We start from the raw sequence: 27753 nt of genomic DNA on the forward strand, positions 1-27753 counted from the left end.
GTTGAAAAATATGTTCCCAGGCAACACATCTGTTTGCATTTGAAGATTAAGCCAAACAAATATTTACAGACTACTTTTCAATCACATTTGCATTTTTGTATCTAAAAATATGTTTTCATATATGCAATTATTCCACAGAGGCCATTTGCAGTAATTAAGTGTAGATGTACAAAAGTCCTGTCTGTGAAGCACAGAGCCAAGTTAGTAGGAGATTGGCATGCCCTCTGGGGTGCCGTTATTACTTTACCAGCCATGAATGGTGAAGAATTTGCTCCCTGTTGTATATTTGACAATGAAACCCTTTCTTAAATTCTTCCTCAGAGCCAAGTACAAGACTGTCTTTTAATAGATAATGTGTTTTACCCATGTCTCTATTTATTTTTTGCAGGAATGCACATGCTGCTCCAAGAGCCACCCACATCCTTCTTGTATACAGGGTGTATTTGCATTTGCAGCCTTTCTCAGTGCAAACATAGGAAGGGGGAAAAATCCAACCTCATTTTTAGTGTTAGTTGCCTTCTCTATCTCTAGAATTATTTGGAGATTATCTTGATCACTCATTCAATTAGGATCTGTTTTATTACCTCTTCTAGAAATACATGCCAAGTAGATAAGACCATAGTTATGTTGGTACTTTTTAAATCTCTATCCCAAATGTTTAGGTCAAGAGGAAGAAAAGAATTGTTTAGGTTTTAGCATGCAAATTGTTTTGTCCCTGGAATTCTGCTTTTCGTTCTGTTGTCCCAAAGAAGGCTAGCTCTTGAGCATGACCTTTATTTTAAGCATGTGCTGAAATCTTTTGGAGTTGAAGGAGATGGGGCATGTGCTTAATGCTTTTTTGAACAATGTTGCTTTTCAGAGTTGAAGGCTTTGTAGGAAACCTGATCTTTTAACCTAGCTCCTGTTTATGTACATTTCAATATTATACTATTTTGCATTTTTTGGACTTTCTTCAATATCCTTGATACTACCTCATATAATGAAAGCAATAGCAGCCATGCCACTTGCAATTACTGAAGTAGGCAGTAAAATTATGTTGTTCTGAAGGAACTAGGGAAATCACATAAATCACAGATTTACATATGTTTTCCCAGGAGAAGTCCACAGTAGTTGGCTGCATAGAATGGCAAAAGTTTTGTTTACCCATAAAAGGGTGGTCATCTCAGCAGGCCAGTGATGCCTTTCAAAGATGTATTGATTTAAACTAGCTGGTAATTTATTCCTTCAACTCCAGCTTACAAAAATAAAGCAGGGTAAATACTGAACATAATAAAGGCCATGCTGCCATTCAGTATGCACAATGCACTCACCTTCCCTCTCCCACCAGCTTCTCTCCATTGTGGCCTTTTTTCTTACAGGGCATGAGCTGACCTCCGCAATTATTTATGGCGTTCAGATAAGCCCTTTTTTCACAGGCACCACACATGCACACACTCACACGGGCTGTTATAATTTGAATTTATATTGCAAGTTCAGCTATCACTTCCTCTGTTCCCACCCTGCCTTTTGGAAAGATACCCAGTCACACGATGTGCTTGAAAAAAAGGTTGCTGATTGAGGAAGGAGGCAGGAAGGATATGGTTTTGCAGTGATTGCATAAGTGCTATGTAGGACCCCAAAGCATTGGGTTTACATGAGGACGAGTTTAGATGTGAATTTCAAAGATTTATTTCTTCTGATTTTTAAGTAAGTCATAACTCCAGAGTGATTTGCCTACTTTAGAGAACCATGGAGCAACCTGTGTTAGTGTGATCCTCTGTGTATTAACATGGACAAGTATAAAGTTGTAATTGGTACCCTGGTTTCCTGGTCTCTGTTCCATCAGAGATCTCAACCTTATTTCAGAAAAATTGCTTCCAAAGCTTCTGCTTGAAATTGTCAGATGCAGTCATGTTTAAGCAAATGTATTTCACATCAAAATCTTTTGGGAGTTTTGCCATTTGCCTTGGATGGAAAGTGCCTAAGCTAACACAAGAGATCCTTCCAAAAGATGCTGTGTTCTCCTTTAGTGAAGTCTTAGGACCTGAAGACCCTAAAACTTCATGTCGCTCGTTTCTGTAATGAGCATGTATTTATTGGTTTAAAATGAAGGAGCCGGGGCATGGAGGTTTGTATTTTAAAGCTCTGTTTTGGTCATTCCACATTCTGCCAACATCTAACATCTGTATTTATTTTTTGAACTCTCCTTAATGGATTATATGCATTTGTTCAGTTCCAAGAATAATGCTTGGTTTCCTGAATTTATAGGTTGCAATAAAATCCATTCGTAAGGACAAAATTAAGGATGAACAAGATATGGTTCACATCAGACGGGAGATTGAGATCATGTCATCCCTCAGCCACCCTCATATCATCACCATATATGAAGGTTAGTGAATGTGATTCTCTTCCCTAACTGCTCTGTTATGTTCCTTGCAGACCTGATGTTGGTGTTTCTTGAGATCATGCACCAAACAAACCCCTAACCTAGTGTAACCCATCCCTTACCAAAGAGACTGTTTTGAGTGCTACGTTCCCTCTGAACCACCAGTGTTTTTAACAGATACATAGCCCTTTGCCTGGAGGAGCAGCTTCATGTGTGGCTTAAGCACTGTGTCCATGGCAGGTGGGAAATATATGTTGCATGTATCACCTCATCTCCTTGCTCCCATTGGACAGTTCAGTTTAATTCCACCCTCACGCACTAGCCTGGTGTCCATTTATATCCCCAGCGCCTAAACCAGACCTTGTATGCTTTTTATTTTCCGTGGACTGCACAAGACCAGTCTTGTCTGCTGTAGGCCTTTGGTCCTCCCTTACCTGCCAGTGAGCTGGTTCTGTCATGGTTGCTTTTCCCCCTGAATCCCAGCATCCGCTTCCTGTCCACCTCTGCAAGCTTTCCTGTCAGTCTAGTCACTGGCTTATCATTCCTGTTTACTTATCCTGTTTCCCCCTCTAACTCCCTTCTTCCTGGGACACAGCCGGGAAATGTGCTAATTCCTGCCTCCGGAAGCTGCTCTCTGGTCCTACAGCAAGGAGCAGGAAGCCAGGGGCATTCACCCCTCGTTTGCCTGTTTGTTTGTTTATGTATTTATAGAGTGTCACTCTGTAGTGAAATCTCCTCCTCCTTCCTTCCTCAAGTAACATCCCAATTCTAGCTGAGGTGTTCAGGATGGGCACGTGCTAAAAGACACCAGCCAGGAGGTCTGTTGGTGCAACAAGGGCAGCTGCATGGTGGACCTGGGGTGTGGATTCCAGAAGTTCGGAGGGATCAGGGTCAGGCAGCCTTGTTCCTGTGGATCACCTCTTCCCCTGCATGCAGAACAGGCAGCCTGAATTTAGCCCTTTGTATTTACATACTCATGAGGTAAACATGCAAGGTGATGATATGTATATGGCAGCTTCACTCTGAGAGTTGGTACGACTGATTAAAACAAGGGCTGGCTTGGCGTACTGTTACAATATCACATATTGAGTTATTCAAAAGCATGTTCTTGTACTTGAAAAGAGATGAATATCTGTCTTTTTATTGAATAAACTTATAACAGGATCTGGGAACAGAAAAGGGGAGGGATGCTGTGTCAGCATGTGGGTTGCAAATGGAACAAAAGTTATTTCAAATGTGCACGGGAACTCAAAAAGAAGGAAGATTAAGCATGCTGCAGTCCTTTGACCATTGCCCTTCTCGTCCTTAATTTAAATAGTTTTTCCTGAGTTGAAACATTTGTAAAAGTTAGAAAGATTACAGCATTTCTAAGAAGCAGACAATGAAGTCCTGTGGGAGCAAAGCTTTCTCATTTGGCCCCATGGAGGGAGGAGCAGTGCTTCTGCAGCAGAGCCAGTTAAGTTCCATGATGTAGGGCTCATCCTGTCCGCAGGAGAGCAAGTGCTTATTGCAGGTAATGTTGTGGTCCTCTTGTGGTCCATCTGCTTGCAGCACTGCTTTGTGGCAGCAAACCTGGAGGCTTGTTCTCTCATTCTGGGAAGTTTTCCATTCTGTTACTGGTTTGTTTCCTTTTCTTTTTCTAGAAAGCAGAGCAGCTTTTTGTGGATTCTGATGTTTAATTCCTGGCCTGAAGGGATGGGCAGTGGAAGTCAGCTTCTTGATTGGGCTGTAGTCCATTCGAAGGAGTTACATAGAATGAAGCTATAGTAGCTATACAGCTCATCCAGCCTTTCCAAGCAGTCCAAGTCAATATTTGGCCTTTAGCAGCCAATGCTGTAACTTAGATATTGTAGCAGTGGGAAGACATGCGGTTGTGCAGCTGAATCCAGAGGAGCGGCTATGTACAACTCAGAGATAAGGATATGAGCTCAGGGATCCTTAAGTGTGTGCTTCATTTTAAGTTGAAGAGTACTTGTAGTGAAGCTAAGGGACTACATCTAAGACTGAAGTATTTGCATCCTCTTGAAGTCAGATTTTAAACACATGGCTGTTCCTCTTGAGTGATGCATAGAGTGATGATGTTGCTATCTTCTGACACAAAATGTTGAAGTTAGTCAGTGTTCAGGAATGGGCTTAATCTCACCAAATGTGGGCCATCCAACATTTAGGCAGTGAGTGTACACTAGAAGTCTAGTGTCACTCCCTAGTCAGGAGCAATCAGCTTCTACAGAGGGTCATTTTCTCCCTCCTGGGAGATATTTTTTCACATAGGCAGTATAAATGACATACTGGAGGTTCCTCTTGGCTGTAAATGGAGTCTAGCTGATTAACATAGATCAGATGCTTAACTTTTAAACCGAAGCCACCACACAGATAATTTTCTCCTCTCTCACTAATTTTTACTGTAGGTTTTCAGACTGCCACTGCATCTCTGACAGTGCTTTCTGTAGGTGCCAGGCTGCACAGGTCTACATAGCATGAACAATGCTGTATCTCCCTATAGTATCTTTGAAAGCTCTTTGTATTTCGTTTACAAACATGTGTTTTCCTTAAGTAGAATCCTTGTTTAGGTATCCTTTTGACCTGTGTGCTTAAAAGCAATTAACCTCTGAATTTGTCAACTTGATGTAAACAGAAGCTTATCTTTTTTCACGATGCTGAGCAAATTCAGATGTGTGGAAACAAAGCTTTCCAGTTTAGGTGTATTTTTTTGTAACCTAATCAAACGTACCTTGCCTGTTACTGCAAGGGCAGATGTGCAGTTGTGACTCCAAAGAAATTCCATCCTCTCAGCAGGGCTGTAATTGGCAATCTGTTGAGTGCGGCTGTGAGGGAAGTGCTCTTTCAAGTGACTTTAAACTCCTTGAAAGGGACTGGATAAATGAAGCTGGCTTCGCTAGCAGTGTTCTGATTTCAGCACATAAATTTTAATTTATAGAATAATGCCTCTCTCCATTCATCTGTCTGTCTCTCCCCCGCCCTGTTTCTTTTTTGCCTTGAAAACTCCAGGATTTGATAATAAAGCCTTTGAGAGCTAACATATTTTTCCAAGGGTAGTCTGAGTGCAAAATCTATCTCATCTGGCAATACTTTATAAAACTTAAACCAGGGAAAGAGCATCAGGCCTGATTCTGCAAACATTTAAACATGTGTTGGACCAATCATGAGAGTGAAGTTACACTTGGTGCATTCAAAAAGTGAGCTCTTAAGTCTTTGTAGTGTGAAATACTGTACCTATGTGAGCGTATCTGTGCTGGAAGAGTTGTTGTTGATCAGCATAAGAAAAGTCCACCCATTTTCAAAATGCCCCTAAAAATGAACATGTCATTAGCTAACATGTTTGTAGAAATAGTTTAATGAAGATATTTCTTGAGAAATGAGTAAATATTAGGATTACAGTTTGGTGCCCGTGGAACATGATGGCATTAATGTGAACAAGTAATGGAAGGGAAGCATGTGCTGAAGTGCTTTGTTGGATTTGGGCCAGGATGCTTAGAACAGCGCTGGACCCTTTGCAGCAACAACACACACAAAATGGATTTCCCATGTGAGAGGAACTTCTTCCCTCCCTCTTTTTTTAAAGCACAGATTCTCCATCATGTATCTACCAGTCCACAATGGCTTGAGTTGCATGATTTGGTTAATGAGGAAACTGGTTCAGCTCTTCAGTATTTTCAAATCCCCGAAGCAATGGAAGAAGATCTGAGAGTGTAACGGTGGTGGCATAGTATTCCAAGATACTTACTTGCTAAATACATGTTCACTCTTACACTTTTCCAGGTATCATGCAACAAAAAGCTAGTGCACACTTGGTAGGCTTGCCCCCAGCACAGAGCTTCTTGAACTGTGTCAGTCAAGTCACCATGTCATCACCTAAAGCAGCTGCGTTGCCAAAATTCTGCCTGGGTGGCAGCTGGCAAAGTGCATGGACATGAGCCATTGCTGACAAACTGTGTCTCCTCCAGCAGTGCCAGCTCAGGCAAGCGTCCTCTGCCATCAGCTGCGATGTGCATCCCTGGATGGGCCAGGCAGCTGGAAACTGAGGTGGCAGCTCACACCACTGGTGGGTTTGTGCATGGGCAGAGCAGCGTTATGTGCTGGAGGGGCAGAGCAGCGTTATGTGCTGGAGAGGCAATCCCAGCCTTAGTCCCAGCCTCTGCTATCTCCTGGTTTTCAGGCATAAAACAAACTTTGGTCCCTAATGACGTCATCCTTTTTGTGGTCAAAACACCTGAAAAAGTCAAAAGTCCCTTAAAACATCACATGGACAACTGGGCTTTAAACAAAAACGATGAAAGTTGGAAAGCTGGAATGATATTTTTATTACTTAGCCAAGAAAAAGTACTTCAGCAGTGACACTATTTAACCACATTTCTAATTGATTTCCTCTAATTATGTAGGCTTTTGACCTTTGAGTGCTTTATTGCCATTGTTTTCAGTTGATAACATCCAAGAACATAAAGTAATATTTCAGGAGTCTGGCGATAGTAATGAAACAAGTCAAAACAAACTTAACTCTTTAGTTACCGTGCCCCACCTTCATGAATTTCCTGTCATTCAGGGACATGAATCAATGCTTTGTTAGACATGTCTTAAACTGAAATGTGTGAGATCAGTGGCAGGTCCAATTCAAATGCCAAAATGATTGCAAGCAATGATGAAATTTAATTTTATCTTTCTATTTACACAGTCCTCCCACCACAATGTAAATGTTTGCTTGTCTGAAGTTCCTCAGCAGTTTGCAATCGTAATTTGGAAAAAGAAATGGGAATTAGCTCTTTAATTCTTTGCTGAAATAAAAGACAATTAGCGTAGCATGTTATTGTGGCTGAATTAGCAACTGTCATTTTTCTTTCTTTTATAAAGAGTAGACCATCAAAATCTGCCATATCCCCAGTCTTACTCTCTGAGAAACAACCTCAGCAAGGATAATGGTTCTTGTTCTGATTTAATCTCCTTACTGTGGAGTAAATTCTAGCATGCTGTCTGATTTAAAATGATTATTGCAGGATCTTAACTGCATTCCTTTCATTTAAGAAGATATGCAGAAGAGAAGGCAATTCAGGAAAACAATTTAACACAAGTTTAGCTTTAAAATAGATATTTTGTATCTCGCTATCTTCAATTATAATTAAGCATATGCACACTATATTACTTAAGCATATTCTATATATATATGCTTATATAGGAAACACCTGGTTTTCTACACTAGACCCTGGACGTTTTAATGTCTGCTGTATGCACTATTAAAAAAAAGCAGTCATAAGATAATAATAATAAAAAACCCCAAACAACAAAATAAAAAATACACCAAGGGGCTGTAAAGCTTTCAAAGCAGTCAAGAACATGGAAGATGCATCGGGCTGGATTTCCAAGGTAAAAAAAACCCACTTTTCAGTCCTCGCATGTCTTTTTGAAGAATAATTCGAGCCTTATTACACAAGTGAGGTAATTGAGTCAAACATGACTTTTCTGAATGAAAAGGTTATTCTAGTCTGCATCTCCAAAATTAAAAACAAACTTGCTTGTTCTTTTGATTTGGCTGACCTTTAATAAAAGAGCATTTTGTAGCAGTGGAAAGGTACTTCTGTCTGCGGCTGTTAGGAGAGTAATAAAAATACCGCTGAATGGAAAGACACCAGATGGAAGGAATGTCAACATACTGGAACTAATTTAGGAGATTGCTCTGATAGAGAGCAAAGGCATGAAGAGAATTCAAATGGTTCCAGGGCGAAGAGATTGGCCGCCCCTCTTAAACTAACAAACTAAAATCCTTACCCTGAGGTTACATGTAAACCAAATGGAAACAGCCCACAAGGAGGTAGTCCACTGTGTGTGGGGGGGGAAATCCACCCCCCTCGGCAGGCACTCGCTCTGACTTTAGCATCCTGCAAGCTTGGAGGGAGGGCAAAGCCTTCTGCTTTGTTTTGCTCTTTGAATTTGGTAGTAAGTCCGAAGTGAACTGTCCTAATAGGTGTACAGCGTACTATTAAATCTTTCTGACCGATGTTTGCAAACCCATGCGGGCTTCCAACACTTTCAGGGTGAAGTCCATTTTAGCATTTTAAGAGGGATAGTGAGTATGTTCATCCAATCTCAACCTCATCCTGTAGAGTTTCAGTGGAGGTAACTTTGGTGTAGCTAAATGTAAGGATTTAGCAGTAGGGTTGAAGAGAAGAATGCTGATCAGCAAGAGGTCCCTACGCAACCAACACTGGAAAATGGAAAGCTGTAGATAGAAGCTGAGTTCATTATTTCACGGCCTCTAAATATAAATAAGTGGAGAGATTATATCCAAGAATTATTGCTATAGTAGAACAGCCTGTGAAAGAGACAGATTGTTGATGTTACAAAATGTACTTTGACTCAGATATGTCTTTGGTAGTGAGAAGTGAAGTTCTTTCCCAGTTTCACATATATATACTTCGATGAGCTTTGAAGCCAGCAGATTTGGTTTCAATTATCAGCCTAGAAGTATAGAAATTTCTTTCTGTCTTTTTTCCCTTCTTTAAATCAATAAACAAACAAAAACATTTGTTCAAGGGGGGAGTTTAAAGAAACGCTGCAAGAAATCTTTCTTTGACCACTGCGTCTTAAGCACAAACCTTTGCTGCTTGGATAGAGTGCTGCTCTTAGTCTCTGTTGAGGCTCTTGGGGTGAACAGACCAAGCCCAAGCAAGCTTGTAGCCCACTGGAAAATGCTGTTTCTCCACCCTGCTGGGGCCCACATTTTAGTACATTCACAAAGTGGTCTTGCTCATCTCCTGGGAATAGACATTGTTCCTTGCACCTTGTGGCACATCCTGTTCCTACTCCCTGGTTTCTGATGTGCTCCAACAAATCTGTCCATGCCTTCTTCGCTGTGGCCAGGTGGAAGTGTAGCTGTCTCAGAAGTCAATACTTATCCTGCATGTCTGTGAAGGAATGCTGTCATTTTGCAACCACTGGCCTGCAGCACTTGATACTGCTATGGCTGAGGTAGTGCAGTGGCCCTCCCATCATATTGAGGTCTTGCTGCTCAGTGTAACCCAGCTTGCAGAGTCATGGAAATAAACACAGTGGCTCAGAAGTCAATGACACACAGCTTATAGCAAGCGTTTCTCCTGCTGCTGTCTACTCTAATATGTGGAGCTCATTCCTTGTATCTAAGCAATCCCTGTCTCTTGATTTATGATTGACAGACCTTCTCTCCTGCTACCATTTCTGGGTGTTGATACTGACAGTTCTCCACTTATCTTATTTGGCCAGCTGTTTGCAGAGTATCGATGATTTGAAAGAAGCAAGAGCAGCCCCACCTTTCTTATACATAACCCCCTCCTTCCTTTGACCTTGGTCCAGGTTGAGGAGCAGGCTTGTATGACACAGCTGTCCCGTCAGTAGCAAGCTGTGGGATGTTCCTGGGGTGCAGAATCCTGCTGAAGCTGTGCTTCTCCATCAGCAGTAGGTACAGCCAGGGTTTAGGCATACTTCTAGGTGGGGGTGAGTTTTGGAATGAATATCCAGTAGGATGGCAGGTAATAAATCATCTGCAAAAAAAACCCAAAGAGTGAACCAAGCAGGCCCAGAAGCTATATGGAGGCAATCCGTCCATCATCAGCTCACAGGTTACAGCCCAGATGTTAACAGGGCAGTATATTTATTACCTCATTATTAATTGCAGTAAGTCAGTCCAGTCTTTAATTGATGCCCTCCTCTCTTCCCCCAGCCGTTGGCCGCAATGCCTTCTTGGAGCCTGTGTTTATAAAACTACGTACTGTGCTCAGAAGGGAAATTCAGAAGTGTCTGTGTGAAACCTGCCTGAAATCCTAACTGCTACTGTGAAAATTTGTGGTGTACATGGCTGATGGTCTGAGGCTTGCCAGAATATCACCTTGTCACATGCTCGATAGTTTTGACCACCGAATTCCTCTTTAAGATTGTGTGTGTCTATAGACATAAATCCCACTGCCTTTTCACTCCCTTCTCCTTCAGTGGCAGCTCTCATTTAAGATGCTTTTGTCCACTGTTCAATTCCCTCTCTATAGGAACTGCAGGCCCCCTCTTGAGATTCAGCTGATACAATAGAGGTGCCCTGGACTGAGATGATGCAGTTGTAAATATACTTCCCACCTCCCTGGAAAAAAAAGAAGATTGTCTGTTCACCTCTGCTAGTTGGTGAAGAGATAAATAGGTGTTTAATTCTGTAATCGTTTGGCTATGATGATGCTGAGGAGACCTCTGTAATGTCATCTGAGTCCAAGAGTAGTGTCCTCCTCATGCTTCCTCATGAAGAAAAAGAATGTTCCAATCTGTCCTGAGAGTGCTGGTAAACTGAAACCTGAATATAAGTTACCAGGGTGCTTCTGTTCTCATTGATTCTAGTGCTGTTTTGTGACAAAAATTCAAAATTTGGAACAGCAATTCCTGCTTTCTTAAATTCAATTTCCTAGAGGGCATAAGAAAAAATTGAAATGGAAAGTACCTCTAAATGCACATTCCTCCAAACCAAATGTCTTTCCACTTCATTTCTGTAGAAATGCAGGAAAATATGTCTGGATCAGGAATTGTATAACATGCTAAATTTAAGACCAGAAAAAAAATAGATTTTGCATTTAAAACTTCAGAACATCAAGGATGACTTGAAAAAGCTCTTATGAGTGAGTGATGGAGGCAAAACTTTAATTAAAGCACAGGCTGGAAGAATGTTCCATCGTATCAGGGCTGGTGCTGCTGTTATTGTCATCATTGGCACTGAACACCTGATAGGGCCATCAGTGGTCAGGGGCCTGGGTGGGAAGAGCCAAGGGCCCTTTCACCCCCATACCCTCATCTGTCCACCTCTGGTGAGGCAGATTGTCCGACTGAGCTCAGGGTGGTCCTCAGCTGGTACTGCTTAAAGTGTGCACCACCATGACAGTCCACTAAGATCAGTGGTGGCAGGTGGCAGCCTCATCTATATGTGCATGATGTAACCCTAACTCATCGAATCAGCTTTTTTGGGGGGGAGGGTGGGGAATTGGGTTCGTTTTGTTTTGATGGATTTTTTTAAATCAGATCTCCTAAATAAGAGCATTATTAGTGATCTGTGTAAGCTTTCTGAAACTATTTCTTTTTGCCTTATTAAACAGCCCTGTATGTAACAAGCCTTTCCAAGCTTACAGAAACTAATGTGTGCATTGCTGCTTTATTAGTAACACATCACTGCACTTCCCTGTATGACATAGGGCATGTTCAGTTTTTCCCAGACAATATCAGTCTGTCATTCTTGTCTGTCATACTATAAGTATAATCCATCCAGAGGTGGCTCTTCCAGTTTCCAAAGTTTATTGCTAATGAGGATGCACATAGGATGTAATCACTGGCAGGAGCCTCTACTTTGGGGTACAGTGAGGCCAGCAGACAAGTCAGCAGCCAATTTTATCTGGCTGTTCGCTTTTGCTTTTATTGTAACTGTTTGGCTGGGGTTCAGGGGTGTTAGAGGGAACTGCAGAGGCTGTGGCTTGTAGAGTTGAGTGACAAGGTGTGAGAGGACATGAGACAAAGCCTAAGAACAGCAAGTATCTGTGTGTTGAGAGTCAGCTTCACATTTCACTGCAAAAGCTGAAGTTGGGTTTGCTGGTTGTTTTTATGTTGGTTTTGTTTTTAAAAAAAAACCCACTAAGGACTACTGGCTGAGCTTTGCTAAAGAGATAGAGGAAGGCATCATTCCAGTAGGACTGGTCAAAACTAACAACCATTTGTAATAACCGCTGTAACCTCATTAATTTGCAGATGCTTTGCTGCCAACATGACCTACCCTCAGCAGGCTGCTGCCACAGATAAAATGAAAAGGAAAATGACCATATTTTAGTATGAGCAGTGGTTATTTGTGGCACATGCAGGAAGTTTTCAGTGGGTCACAGTGGATTTTCCATGTCAGAAGGGAAAAACTATTTAGCAGCCAGGGCGCTATGGCAATTCGAGACTACTCACAGCCTGCTTTACTAGATTAAGTGTTATCTGCAACTCCCAGTGAGGACCTTGACAGCATGTGGCACAGAGTACCTGCAGACACAAAGAACAGTCAAGTTGTGACGTTTATTGGATGGATGTTCCTTTTGTTGTTTACATGAGGGTTGCGCATTGTTGCTGGCTCTGCGCAAGTGGCAAAAGACATATCTACAGCATGCAATGGGACATGTGGTGGTGGCAGGAGATAAGTAAGCTTGAGGATGAGTTGGGTGCATGAGATGGGGTGAAGAACCATACTGACAAGAGCTGTTCAGCTCCAGAGACATTGCAGCCTCTGCTAGCTCAAGTGTCCATGCCCACCATGAGGTTGCACAGAGTTGGGCTGGAAGACGACACATGTATCAATTCACTTTTTTGGGTTTTGACAGTAGGTGAAAGCCAACCAATGTCATTATAAGCAAATAAAGCATTGGCTTATATACAGGTAACCCTCTATGAAGCAGTCATTGAAGACTGAGTTTATTATGCCTTCTATTAACCCTTTCCAAATTATGAGAGCTCCTGTTTCCTTCTGTCCTCTGGCCTCAAGAGGACTACTGGTAAGAGGTAGCCCTAGTTGGAGCAGGGATTAATATTCAGGTGTCACTGGCACAAGTGTCTACTTCATTAGGATCAAGTTCATTTTGGCACCCTGTGATCCCATACTATGAAGGCAAAGAGCTTCTTTAATGTAGCCACAGGAAAGTGAAGATAGCCTCAACTTCCTTTTCTTGGTCTGAGATGTCATCTTCTCCTAGAAAAAATTAGCTTTGGAACTTGTTTTTTGCAGTGGTGCTGGTAGTGCATCTCTGTCTCCGGGCTGCAGTGAAGATACAGGATGTGTTCAGTCACCCTGAGTCTTCTTCACTCTTTAACATGTCAGCTTTCAAACATATTGAATCAACCGTGATGTTTTTTCTTTTCTTTTATCCTGTGCAGTGTTTGAAAATAAAGATAAGATTGTGATCATCATGGAGTATGCAAGCAAAGGAGAGTTGTATGATTACATCAGTGAGAGGCGGCGATTAAGCGAGAGAGAGACAAGACACTTCTTTCGACAAATAGTCTCTGCTGTACATTACTGCCACAAGGTGAGCAAAGGATTTGGTATTAAAAAGTGCTCTTTGAAGGCTGCTAGTGACTTACATATTTCAAAGTTTGTCTGAGGCAACAGCATTTGTTATTAAATATCACAGCATGTGATTATATCAGTACAACAGGAGATCTTCGTTAAAAGTGCTACAGTTGTTTGCTGCTTCTTTTTAAAGACTAAGGATGTTTTCTTGTGTTATGTCAGATAAGAGCCACTCACTTACATTAGCCCTACATTGCTTTTTTGCCTTTAAAATAATTCTCTTGACATTAAAAAAACTATTAACATCATTAACTAGAAAAGGCATCCTATAGAATTTCTACAATATTACTCTTAATAAATTCAGTGAATGATAGTTTGCAATTTGAATATGCAAGTGAACAACTTTAGGAGATAAAATATATGAAAGAAATAAAGCCAACAGAACGGAGTTCATATATGAGCTTTAGCATGTACTCATTTGGGATAGGCAAAAGGAACTTTTCCAAATGTGTCAGGAGCACTGGAAAGATCATTAGCAAAATGACTTTATCCTTCATGGTACCCACTAGAATGACAAATTAAGAAATTAAATCCAGCGTATCTGACTGTCATCATGGACCTTTTATCCCTGCTTTTGAATCAACTGCATAGAGCAAAAACTTGCATGAGGCTAAAGGCACTGAGTAGCTAGCACCATTTTTTATTTGAATTCTTAAACACTTTAATCTCCACTTGAATTCTGATCAACAAGAGAGGTTTTCAAAGTCCTCACTGTAGTGCTGAAAAACTGCAGCTCTCTTTCCTGTGCAGTTCATCTTTCCCAAATTTCTTTAAAGAAGGCTCTGACCTAAACCCAGCTTGTCCACTGCCATCCTTAACATTTACAGTCCTTTAGGATTATAACCCCCTAATCCACATGGCTGCACATTGGAGGAATGAGGGCTTTTGTAAGCACTAACGTCATTGACAGATATTGTTTTCTGGTGCCTGGGAAGAATATATTGCTTTCACGCAGTGGGGGCAGGATTCAGGCTGGAATTAAGTTCCAAAAAGACACCTCCCATCCCTCTATTCCCCTACCCCCCTGCTGTTTTAGAGGCTTTGTGGGAGGACAGATTCCAGTCATTCTTCCCTTAGCCACACACCAAGTGACTAATGCATTGCCTGTCACTAGTCACTGGGCCGTGAGTGTTATGACAGTGAAATCAGTCCTGAAATGTAGATGCAAAGACCACCCTGCCAGCTCACCTTTAATTTTCCCAATATTTTCTCATGTTCTTCCCTAATTTTTTTTCCTTTTTTCAGAATGGTGTTGTCCACAGGGACCTAAAATTGGAAAACATCCTTCTTGATGACAATTTTAATATTAAGGTAAGATTCTTTTTCTCAGCTTCTCAGAATGGCTTTGCATGTTTTGTAACATTTTTAACCAAAGAATTAGAAGAACCAGCGTTATGGTAACAACTACTAAGCAACAGATTCTGGCAAGAGGCTCAGGGGTTTGGAAGTTGCGGAAAGAGCACCACTGGTCACTGGTCATAGAGGCTAAATGAAGCTTTGCATGACCTGGGGGAAATGGCCCTGTCCTGCTGCCCAAGGGCCATGATTACCAAAGCAGTATCTATTTACTGGTAGGAAATAGCAGAGCATTTCATGTAGTTGGGTTTATTGTACGAATTATATTATTGCTGGCTGCTGCTGGGGCTAGGAAGAAACTTTCCTGGTCTACAGGGTTCAAGTACCTCCTACAGAACACTCTGAACGTCCTTTTGATCATGGCTGGAAAATAAGCAAATAGACTTTCAAAATAAACCTAGTAAAGCACATGTGCTTCATTAGGAAATGGCCTTGGAACTCCAGACACAAACGTATACTTTGGATGGTGATGCCAGTGATGTCATTTCCGTGTCATTTCTCCCTAGTGAAAGCATGGGAATGACTTTTTTTCTCTTTGTCTTCTTTTTTTCCTAATAGCTGTAGCACAAAGAAATAAGGCAGAGATAAGTGTAGTTTCCAGGTAGCTGAACCTCTTTCCACTTTGTTCCTCCCTGGGTAGCTGGATGTGAGGGTGGCTCGGTGTACTCATCTATGGGCAAAGGGAAGGATGCTGAGGAGTTTCTGCTGATGCTTGGGCATCCTTTTTTAATTAACAAAGTAATCAGGGAGCTCACTGCATAGCCAAATACCTAAATAGCCTGGATCTTCATTTTGTCGTCACTGAAAGCCATGCAGCTGCAAACACTGCCTTCTGTGCTGCGTGCAGGAGAGATTGTCTTCATTTTAAGCTGATGTGCAATGGAAATGGAAAGTAACATATGGTAGCTGCCATCTGTGTAGTGCTGATGACAGAAGCTAACTTGGATCAACTTGTAGATTAAAGGCACATAAATATGTGGTTTCTAAAAATAGTCTTTTACAGAAGGCCCATCCAATGCAATACTTGGACGTTCTGCTGTTAACATCCAGTGTTAGAGCAAACCTCCCTGCTCCTGTCCCTGCCGGGACACTGGCTGCAGCAGCCTGAGCTGTTCTCAGCAGCGCTGAAAACAAAAAGTAGCCTTTCTAGGACATTGTATACGAAACAGACTTCCGCAGGCAAAATGACCTTTCTTTCCGCATTACACGCCAAACTGTCTTCCCAGCTAATCAGAGAATTCTTGAGAGAAAAGAGGAATTTGGGGAATTTGCTAGCTTCAGTGGGCTGGATCTCCGCGCTGTGGTCCTCATATGCAAAACCAATCACTTCCCCAAGCCTCCAGGGAGCTGTGCTTTGTCAGAAGGCTCCACTCCCTCCCCACTCTTCTTTATGGGAGTCTAATCGTCCTGCGTGTGGGTAGAGCATCCTGTGTGTGGGTAGAGCGGGAGGATGGGGCAGGGACAGGTAGCTTTGTGTTCGGGTCAAGACCATGGAGCTGACCCAGGGACTTCAGAACCACAGATGCATTTCAGCTGCCATTATGAGTGGCACTGCTGTGGAAGAAATTCAGATAGCCATGACTCCCTGCATCTCTTCCAATCGTTGGACATCTTCTGGAAGGCTTTGCTTTCCTGAACCACTGTGTTTAAGCTGCCATGTAGGTATTTTGTGTATTTCCAACCTTTCCTTAGGTTCTTCTCTGCAAACTGTAAGGTACACCGCTGAGAGGGCAAGGCTGCCATGACATGGGTAGGTGGCTGCAAGCTCCCTTGCTGTCCGCTAACAACTATTTCTGCAAAGGATCTCATGAAGCTGAAAAACAGATAGGACTTGGGAAGCAGTTGGTATTTCATACATCTTGCTATCAGTAGTACTTGAATTTGGATTACTTACGGAGATGACTTTTTGTTTTGTTTTCCTTTTTCTCCCCGCTGTCTGTTTTTTACACCCCATAACTAAGATCAGCTTTGAATACTTGATGTTAAGCACACTGCCAATACTTCCCTGATACTGAAGCTGAGTATGTTACTGTGGTTTCCATGTTACTTCCTGCTTTTTGTTTCACCAAACAGTAACTGTTGGCAAGGAAACACATATGGAATAGTAAATTATTTATTAGGAGTAAAATTATCAGGTCCTCATTCTGACAGTATTTGTATATGGTTTATTCAGGCAGAAAAAAGAAGTATGCATTTTGGGGTTTGGTATTGACTAACGGCTTCAAATACTCAGTGGAAGGCATTTTTTAGAAATGGAGTGATAGTCTTATCTGTACTTTCCCATTATTTATATTTCATTCAGTGGATTACAAAGCACTTACAACATTGGCAATTTGATTTTAAGAATGAGAAAATAAAAGGAATCCCTTTGGTTTTGGATGCAATCTGCAATTAAATACATGTTTCTGAGGAAACCAGCGATCTGTAAATTATGATATACACAAACATGTCATAGCAATGTGAGGAAAAAATAAGATGCTGTAAAATTATATCCGTGTATAGCAACTTAATACTTTTAGAACAGGAAATGAAGAGAACATGTAATCCATTAGAAATTATTATCTGACCAAAAAGGGCCCCAAGCCATTTTACATGATACTATGCTAACTTGGAAACCATTCTTAAATCTTAGCTAATTATATGAAGGTCATGAAGCAGTGTATGGAGTTATGGTTGAGAGAAAAAAGTCTTTGGAAATGGAGTCATGTTGGAGTACAGCAATTTGGAAACGCTAGTGTCTGGAAGCTGACATAAAATTATGCATTTTGAAGAGTTCCTCAGGTCCACAGGCCAGAGGTGGAAGGTGATAAGGGGAGGAAAGTAATCTGCTCTGCGATCTATAATTATGTTTTTCAGGGACTTGGTGTATGTGGTAATATTTCCTGCAAACTATTACTTGAAACCCCTAAATGCAGCAAAACACAAGTGAATAAAGTGACTTTTAAACATTTGTGGGGCTGAACATGCACACAGACCCACGGGGTACAAGGAATTCATCCAGCCAATTAATCAAACAGTGCCTTGTCTTGCTCCCCAGATATGCACCCAACTGTGTAGCAGAAACCCTGAGTGTGAATGTTTCTCCTGGAACCTACCCTGTTTGTGGAAGTCGGTACTGGGGCACAATCCTAGAGCTAAACCTTCCTAAAACACTGCAGCCTTTTAGGGCAGAAGAGCGTTCTTTGCTTTCTTACCTTGCTCATGGTGCCATGTTCTTTAAAGAAATAATGTGGCAATGAATAAGGGTTTCTGCAACATGTACAAGCCTCTCCTTCCTCGCATTCATGTGCCAGCTGCTGACAGCACAGTTCCCCTTAGAATTTACTCTGTTCTGCACTTGGTGACTGACCTTCCAGCTCAGGTAACTTGGAGCTGCCCCTTTTGCTTGCCCCGGGGTGGGTACAGCTGCTGCCCCCACCGTGCAGTGGCACAGCAGCCTCTTGCTGTCGTTTTCATTCCATCGAAAGGATATCGTTGTTCATAATCCTAACACAGCTGGAAGTGGCAGGGTCAGGCAAGCATTACGGCTGAGGCAGCTCCAAAGAGCTTCCCTGAGTTGGTGAGTTAGAAAGCCCTTTTTGGGAAGAGATTCATGATGGCTTTAGGCATCTGCCTTTGGTGGTCTTCAGACAGCCTTCTTGTAGTGCCTTTTTCTCTTCATTAGTTTTAAAAGAACAGAGGATACTAGGTTTTGGTTCATTGTAGGTATGAACTTACTAGAAGAAATAGCAGTGGGGTGAGGATGTAGCTGCCTCTGTTCACCCATAGCTCCTGCAATTTGGCATGATGAGAACCACACATCCCCAAGCACTTCAGCTCTCCCCAAAACTGCATGCAGGGAGGTGGAGAGAAACTGCTGCCCAGCACTGGAGCCAGGGAATTAGTGCTTCTTGTTGACCTATCCAAATACTGTGTCGCTGCCCTGTTTCCCAGCCTATCCCCAAGGATACCTCTGTTATGTAACCTGGCACAATGAAGGGGGCCTCATTGTTCACAGCAGGGCTGTGGGGGATCCTAGCCTGGGAATTGCACCTAGAAGAGATGTCTAGCAGACATTGACGTAAACTGTATGATCAACCCCAAATTGATAGAATGAGAGAAAAATGCAAGTATAATAGTAACATAATCCTACTAACTGCGCTTTCTCTTGGGCTGGTAAGGGGACACCAAGCAGACTAACCACTAAAAACCCATGAGGGTTTCATATTTACAGAGTAAGTATATGTAATTGGGATTTACCTTGCTGGAAGTCTCACTGGCTGCACATACGTTTCATTTGCTTTAAGAGACCTAATTATTTCTCTGCCTACAGTACAGAGGGACAGATTCTTAAGTGGGATAAAACTGACAATTTCCATGAGTGTGAACTGCATGGAATTTATAGTCCACACTTAAGCGATAAACTACATCTGGTTTATCATAGTTAACAGTAAATATGAAACATGCACCTCCTGAAGCGAGTGGAATAAAAGTCAATTTCCTTGCTCCTCCCAATTTAGGAAGTTTTTTTGACTTGATGCCTTAGGTCCATTTAAGTGCCAAGAACATGAAGTAATGTTGGCTTGTATTAATCTTGTTTTGGGGGGCATGACAGTTTTAATGGGAAAAGCTGATAAACATCAGTCTGTGAGTATGGGAGTGGACTGTAACATAAATACTCTTTTCCGGAATGGTCAAAATGAAAACATGAATGCCCAAGTCTGAGAGTTTCTTAGTGTGAACAATGGTATGTGTGTCCCTATATATATATTCATGCACATCCACACACATTTTATACATTCCATGGTGTTAAGGAAATGTATTTTCTTAAGGAATCACACTGTGTAGTGTTTATCCTTGTCTTAGCTGCATCCTGAACTAAAATAAAACTCTATGACCAGCAGGAATTTTTAGCACTAAAATGATCCCATTCTTCCCCTGATTGACAGGGCACACTTCATAAGGCTTAAAACCAACTTCCTGCAAGCCAGGCAGAGTGATTTGATAAGAAAGTGGAATTTAGGGCAATTAAGTGCAATCTGAGCCATGAGAATATGTTTGCAGACTGCAATTGTACACCAGCTGTTTTCAATGACATTCCAGCCATACAATGAAGATTTTTACAAACCACATTTATTTAAGGGTTGAATTTTCTGCTGCGAGTTGATAATACACTGTCTCAGGGACTGAGTGAATGCGAACTATGAATGGGCATGGGGAGATACATTAACACTAATGAACAAGAATCAGATGCTCTTTGAGCAGGATATTATGAGTCCAGATTGTCAGTGGAACACTTGCAGAACATCAAAATAAATAGGGGAAAGCATGAAATCCCGTATTTGGTCTGTGACTTTAAAAGTTCTGCGAAAATGATATTTTTTTTAAATGTTTTTATTTGTAACATCGAAGTATCTCTATATGCCAATATCTATATTTATTTATAAAGTGTGTATATATATATTTCTATTTTGAGGTAACCAAAGAAAATTGGGAACTTCTCTCCATACATCACCGTCTTTGTTCATTTTGGTCTCAACTGTGACATTTTTAGGTGTGTCTGTAGGAGTTTAGATAGTAGAGACAAAGACTTTATGTCTCCCAAGAGTTCGCTAGACATTGCAATTAAAACAGGTATTAGAGGCACTGATGACTTGCATTTTAGAAAGCAGGAATGACTGATGCTGCAGTAAATCCTTTTCCTTTCTGTTCAATTTGTATTTTCTTGAATTTCCTCTGTGATAATTCTGTGGATTGAATTTCTTTCTGGTATAAAAGACCGAATAAGGTGAAGAAAACCCAGAGAAAAGTCCTGTCTCTTATGGCTATAATACTTTTTTTAATGCCTGTGCTTTATGTCTTTTATGTATGCCCTATGTCAGTAGTGGGCAGTAATAAAAGTATCTCTGGGAATCAGAAGTGTTTGGGTTTTAAAGAAGATAAAAATTGAGATGTGTTGCCTTGTGCTAGAGAAACAAAGGAAATGCAAAGGTTGTGGGAGTATTTAGTGTTGCTATCCTCAGCCTTTGTTTTGTAAGAACAAAACCAGAGAATTGAAGTAAACAAAATATTTGGACCTGATCCTGCAATTCCTACATAGGCAAAATTCCCAAAGTCTCAGGGGAAGTTTTGTTTGTGTTGGGAAAGCCGGATTTGGGCCTATTGTTTCCAGTTAGGAACCAGACTTGTGTTTATTATCTCATGATAGACATCTCATGTGCTTAGCTCAGACTCCTCAGCCAGAGTCCCTGAATCTGATAGAGTCAGAGAGTTCCTCACTTTTCCCCCTTCAAGTGTAGCTAAGTTCCAGATAATTTCAAAACTCACTTTCTTCTGTAATGCTTAGTTTTCTGTGACACTTGTGTTTCACTCCTCCTGTTGGATTTAAAGGTGTTGGCTTTTGGCTTGCATGTGTGTGATAAGAACAGTAGTACTTTCTGCTTTGCTTTCTTTTGCTACTGACTGTACAAGGTGAAGAGCAATGGACAGCAGTCCCAGTGCCTCCCAGTATAAGATTGTCTTTGCAAGTATATGCAGTTCATCCAGGATAAAATTACTGACTGATGGTTGTGTAGTCAGTCAGTGACCTGTCTGGGAATGGAACCAAAGCATCCTTGCTCCTAATCTGGGGGATTTAACCTAGGGACCTTTCTCCCTCTCTGGAGGATCTTTAGAGAGAAAAAAAATCATAGAATAATGGGTTGACCAGAGAACCTGAGAGATTTTCCATGTCGAGATCCCTGCCCTCCAGCAGGGACAAATATAGCTAAGTCTTTCCTGATAAAAGATTTTCTGTTGCATTAAGATAACATTAATACTACAGATGCCTTGTGCAATTCTATTTGCAGATTGCTGATTTTGGACTTTCCAACCTTTACCACAAGGACAAGTTTCTGCAGACATTTTGTGGAAGCCCACTGTATGCTTCCCCTGAAATAGTTAATGGGCGACCTTACAGAGGCCCAGAGGTAAGAAGGATCAGTTTTTCTGTGGGGGCATAGGGATGTCTTTGATGATGGTGTTCTTGAGGTTTAGTCTTAATGCTAGTGTTATTTCACATGTGGGTTTGGTTGGGTCTCTCCCATACTGTGAGTTCTCAAGCTCCCTTCGTTTGCTTTCATTTGCTTTGTCTGTGGTTAGTCAGATGTTAGATATGGGTTTGCCCATCAGTAGGCACAGCTGGATGTGATGCTGCTCTTGTGGTGCTAATGGCAGGGAGAAGGGTGGGGATCAGCTTTCCTGGGCTTCACATGGGTTGCCTCTGTATTTCAGGTTGACAGCTGGGCCCTTGGTGTATTGCTTTACACTTTGGTTTATGGAACAATGCCCTTTGATGGCTTCGATCACAAAAATCTCATCAGGCAGATCAGCAGTGGAGAGTATCGTGAGCCAACACAGACCTCAGGTACAAAAAAGGAGTGAGGGCAATGTATTGAGCTGACAGGAGTTCATAATTGAGGGTTTGCCTGGCCCCTTCTGACATGTTTTGGTGTCATATTAGAATGATGAAGAAAAAAAACCACCTCATTCCCCTATTGGTTTCCTTTGCTATCAATTCCTATCAGGGTGCAGCATTTACCAAAAGCCCTTTTGAAATTAAACTTTTGTAGCATATAGATTTTATTGCCTTGGGGAAGCTGTAACGGGCTCTTTTAACCAGATCTATGACAGTGGAAGGTCTGTTAGCTATTGCAAGTGGAATTGTTCAGACAAGCTGTAAACTGATACAGCATACTGGTACAGATCAGTCCTCGCTAACTACACTGTGATATATCACTAGCAGAGAGAACATGAATGGTTAGAGCAATGCAGTCTCTTATCCAAGAAGGCAAGCCAAAATCTGAATTAATGCCACTGTGTTCGCATTTACTTCTACTTGGAGGATGACACATTAAGCAGTCACCTGACAGAATAGCATCAACTAAGTCCAGGTCATTGATTATAATGACTCCATACAGCCTTAAAAATTTGTTTATATGTTATATTTAAACAAATATTGTATCATTTGAACATATACCTTTAAAATATACAGAAGACTACACTGTTTATAAAAAAGTAAATATGAAAGCAGTAATGTGTAGATCATTTACACTATCCCTATTCCCCTTTGTTTTCCTCTAAGATTTGCAATTATTAAAGTCAATAGGTTGCTGACTTCTTTCAGTAATATGGAATTAATCACTGACTAATACAGTATGAGTATTAATTTGTAACCCAGTGTACATTTCTTGGGGTGAATCGTATTCTTCTGATAAGAACTAGTACTCAAATCCATTTTCCAGTGTTGACTGATGGCCAAAGCTTTGCCATCTTTCACTTCTCCTGTTGTAAGAAGCATTATTGTTGCTCATTTGATTGGCTTCACACTTACATTTTAAACTGACGAAACTAAGAATGTCCATACCTAAATATGTTATATTCCATTCTTTGTCCTTAGATGCTCGTGGTCTTATCAGATGGATGCTGATGGTGAACCCTGAACGTCGAGCAACCATTGAAGACATTGCCAACCACTGGTGGGTGAACTGGGGCTATAAGAGTAGTGTTTGTGACTGTGATGCCATGAGGGACTCTGAGTCCCCATTATTGGCAAGGTTCATTGATTGGCATCACCGTTCTACTGGCCTCCAACCAGAGACTGATACCAAAATGAAGTGCCTTTCTAAGCCCAAAGGTCCTGAAGTCACACTAGAGAGACAAAGGTCTCTGAAGAAGTCAAAAAAGGAAAATGACATTGCACAGTCCATCCAGGAGGGAGGAGCTGAAAATGCATCCAAACCCACCTCCAAGAGACCTAAAGGCATCCTGAAGAAAAGGAGCAACAGCGAACATCGATCTCACAGTGCAGGTTTCATTGAAGGAGTAGTCAGCCCAGTGTTACCCTCTGCTTTTAAGCTGGAGCAAGAGTTGTGTAGGACTGGCTTAGCCATTAAAAGTGTTGTGGAGGGAGAGGTAGCAGTCAAATATGGCACTAAGCAGTCTTCACTAATGCCAAAAAAAGGAATATTAAAGAAGACTCAACAGAGGGAATCCGGCTATTACTCTTCTCCAGAACGAAGTGAATCTTCTGAACTCTTGGACAATAATGATGAGACAGTAAATAGTGACACTTCTCCGGGGGTCACTGAGCCATCCAGAAATGGGTCTTACAGCCATTCCTGCAGGCGTAAGGGCATCTTAAAACATAACAGCAAGTATTCTACCAGCAGCACTGAATCTGCTTTGATTAGCCCTGACACACCAACGCTGGAGGCTATGGAAGAAGTGGTCCTGCCTGGAGATGTATTACCTCGAAGTTACAGTCGCCCCTCCAGCGTGATTAGTGATGACAGTATTTTGTCCAGTGACTCCTTTGATTTGCTGGATTTGCAAGAGAACAGGCCAAACAGGCAGAGGATACGGAGCTGTGTCTCTGCTGAAAATTTCCTCCAGATCCAAGACTTCGAAGGAATTCAGAACCGACCACGGCCACAGTATCTAAAGCGTTATCGCAATCGTCTGGGGGACAGCAGTTTTTCCCTTCTCACAGACATGGATGATGTGACTCAGGTCTACAAGAAAGCCCTAGAGATCTGCAACAAGCTCAACTAGCAGAGGAAAGATGGAAAAAGAGGGAAGGGAGTTTTTCTGTGTACCTTTGTGATGGAGTAAGCCAGGTCACTGATTTGCTGCCAGTGGTAGATTTTGCTTCAAAGGAGATGGCTGTATCTTCTTAGCTGAACTCCTAGTAAAGTAGCCCCAAAGCCATCTCACACTTCTCTAATGTTGTGTCCTCAAAATATTACCTACCTGACCAGAGAAAAGCCTTTGGTCTTTGTATACTCGTTGAAAGCACATCAGGATCTAGCAGACAAAAGCATCAAGACTTGATAGCTCAAAGTCAAAGCTAGAGAGAATTAAAACTGGAAGTGAGCGACACATGTTTTGGGAGGTTTGTAATTGATACTAGATTAGCTTTATCAAGAGATGAGCTGAATTCTTCAAGTCAAATTCGAATGTCTTTTAGAAAGCCATTGTTTCTCCCTGAAGTTACTTTTCTGGATACAGTCATTGCACATTGGGAACCTTTGGCTAGCATTATGCAGGAGGCCTGGCTAGGTGGTCACCACGATCCCTTCCACCAGGGTGACATGAGAGGTTCTGAATGCTTTCCGAGACAGATAATTTGAGACTCGCCCTAGAATAACCTCACAAAGTGTATGTGGACAAGCAGTGGAGCAGGCTTTCAGATCTGACTCCTCCCTAAGCCATTGCTCTTCAGCAATCAGGAGGCCCTGAGATTGTTTGTAACTACCACTCCTACCAGCAAAAACAGTCACAGAAATGATAATGGGAACTGGAAGGAGTGGATTTTATCAGCTGCTAAATGGCTTTTTAAGGCTTTTCAACCTATGTGGTCAGTTTGTGCCTCTCAAAATGGCCAGCCAGGTGAATGCCCAGACAAAGATGGATCTAACAAAGGGTCTCAAGGGTTAGCTGACCTTCCAGTCTAGAGTCACTTTCAGCAAGGTGCCACCTTATAGTATTTGAGGGTAACAGGTAGTTTGCAGCCAGGATGTTAGGTAATGAAAAGGTTGTAGCATGTAGGAAATGGATAGAGGTCAGAAAGTTAGTGGGAAGATGCCTTTCCCCAAATGAAAATGTTTCTAGTTAGTAATAATGGAGCGGAAAGAAATGAGCGATGAAATGATAATGGTAGATTTGATAACATAGCATAAGACTGTGGGCCTCTCTCTCTATAGTGTAGCTGGTACAGTGTGTGCAATGATACCAGTTTGAAAAAAAAAATAAGTAGGATTTGTTTGTGTTCTCAAACAACTCACTATCCAGACTGAAGGCTTCAACTCCCATAAAGGTACCACATGGGTCTACTGGATTACCTGAATGTAAGCCTATGTCAGAAAGGCACTGTGTGTTTGACAGGCCTGGGCAAACTGGAATCTTAAGGCCCATTTCAGTCTCATTTCCGTGAGCACATAGCCCCTGGCTTTCTTGGAGGTGCACTGGTGTGAGTCAGTGGCAGGTTTCAGCCTATAATGTCAAATGATCCACAGCTGCAAAACTCATGTCTACACACATACCCAGGGGCAAGCTCTGTTCTCACTCCTACCCTGTAACTGGAACTGAAAGCAGAATTTGGCCCACTGTGTCCCAAATCCTAAATGACACAAGGAAACAGAATAGAGTTCCTCTGGGGACTCCCTGGGAGCTGGGGATAACCCCATAAATGACTGGTGTCTTGGGCAAGGAGCTATTTTACTTGCAGATTCCTCATTCGGCATATCATGGTACTTAAGTCTGCTGATTCCTCCTAAATATCAGCTGGGCTGCCTAGCATAAGGATGAGCGAGCTTGAGTTTCCTAAATCAGTGAAACTGCCTCTATGAAGGACCTTTACTAATTGTGAAACACTGGACCAAATTTGGCCCTGGAATAAATGGCATCAATACCATGAAATTTATGAGAGATGTACTCTCATGCAGTCAATTGGACTTTGGCTCAGGAAGGGCAACTGCGGGTCTTTTCTCTACCGATGCGTACCTCTCTGTATGATACTCAGCTGTCCTATCTTCTCACAGGCCCTGCATGTGCTCTTTTAGCCCGTCCCATATCAACACCCAGTGTTGCAGTGTATTGAGTTAACAAGTTTGCTGTGGTGCATTTTAAAACAACTGGATGTAGTCTCCATGGCCTGTCTGAAACAAGGATGATGTGCTTTGCAGCCACGGCGTTTAACTGGTGACCAGGACCATGAGAGCCAGATCCTCAGCTGGTGTAAATCAGTGCTGTCCTGTTGGCATGATGGAGCATCACTTTGGTGGGGTTGCGCTGATTGACACCTTCCCTGCAGATCTGGTGCTAAACCTTGAATGCATTTAGAGAGGTTTTAGGACGAAAGGAAGGGAACTCAGCCAGCCGTGGCCAGGAAGTGAGGAGCACCGAAGGCTCCTACCTCCTGAGGCTTTTGCCCAGGTCTGCTTCCTTGTATACAAATGTGAATGAGTGAGTGACTGCTTGCTGCCAAACTGGAAATGTTACATAGGGATTTACTGGCATGTTACTGGCATGTTACATGTTTACTGGCATGTTATCATTCCTAGAAGAGAAGAAAAAAGAAAACAAACTTGACTGCACATTGTTATTATTAGTGTTGTGATTTTTATTTAATTTTTTTGTAATACAAAGTTGACTTTTTTATTTGAATTTGTCTCTTTTTTTTTTTTTATTTATTGGTCTGAAAGCCATTTCAAAGGTATAATAATATATTTGGTGTAATTTAATTGGTGCAACATTATTTTACAGCTCCGGCCAAAATTGTTTGGTGTTATTTTTTTGGTTTTTTGTTCTTTTTTTTCTCCCAATCCTTGGTTGGTTTGAGCTCTACGAGGCACACAGGGAAAAACGCTGGATAATCACCCGAAGTGTTTGTATTTTTAATCTGATACTGTTTTTTATTAAATAAAAGGAAATTAATGTAACTGTGAAGAGTCTTTCTCTCTCTTCTTTTCCGCTGTACATCAGCATAAGCTGAGGCCAAATGGTAATGAACTTGTCATGCAGAAATACAGCAGCATCTCAGCACATTGTACCAAGTTGATTATGCAAAGCTGCTTGGCTTGTTTGTGCATTTGAATATACTGTGGGTGGCCACAGAGACTCCCGTGCTATGAAGCGTTTGGCACTGCAGAACACCCAGAGCTTTCAGCTGTAGAAGTGTTTGGTGGAAAAGGATAGCTGACTGGGTTTTTTCTGCTGGAGAAGAATGAGGTTTGTATGCTAGGTGTGCTGTGCAGGTGAGACAGAGCAGGCTGGCTGGCCCCACGTGGCACAACTCATCTGTAGCTCAGGGATAAATGGTCACAATCCTTTCCCCTCTCTGGAAGGGAAAGGGACAGTTATTGACAATGTTGATGTTCCTGTTGGTATAAATTGGGGCTTATTTGGGCAA

The 27753-nt window shown here is 41.8% G+C and overlaps 1 protein-coding gene across 1 annotated transcript; it reads left to right on the top strand.

Moving 5' to 3' along the window:
• The first annotated feature begins 2268 nt into the window (after nucleotides 1–2268).
• NUAK1 (NUAK family kinase 1) lies at nucleotides 2269–27753 on the top strand. Its single transcript, XM_080635306.1, has 6 exons — nucleotides 2269–2368; nucleotides 13274–13425; nucleotides 14715–14780; nucleotides 21653–21772; nucleotides 22077–22209; nucleotides 23242–27753. Exons 1-6 carry the CDS (start codon nucleotides 2296–2298, stop codon nucleotides 24393–24395), a joined length of 1698 nt encoding a protein of 565 aa, XP_080491432.1. The 5' UTR covers nucleotides 2269–2295; the 3' UTR covers nucleotides 24396–27753.

The sequence above is a fragment of the Psittacula echo genome, assembly GCF_963264785.1.
Source record: "Psittacula echo genome assembly, chromosome: 1".
Classification (NCBI taxonomy): domain Eukaryota; kingdom Metazoa; phylum Chordata; class Aves; order Psittaciformes; family Psittacidae; genus Psittacula; species Psittacula echo.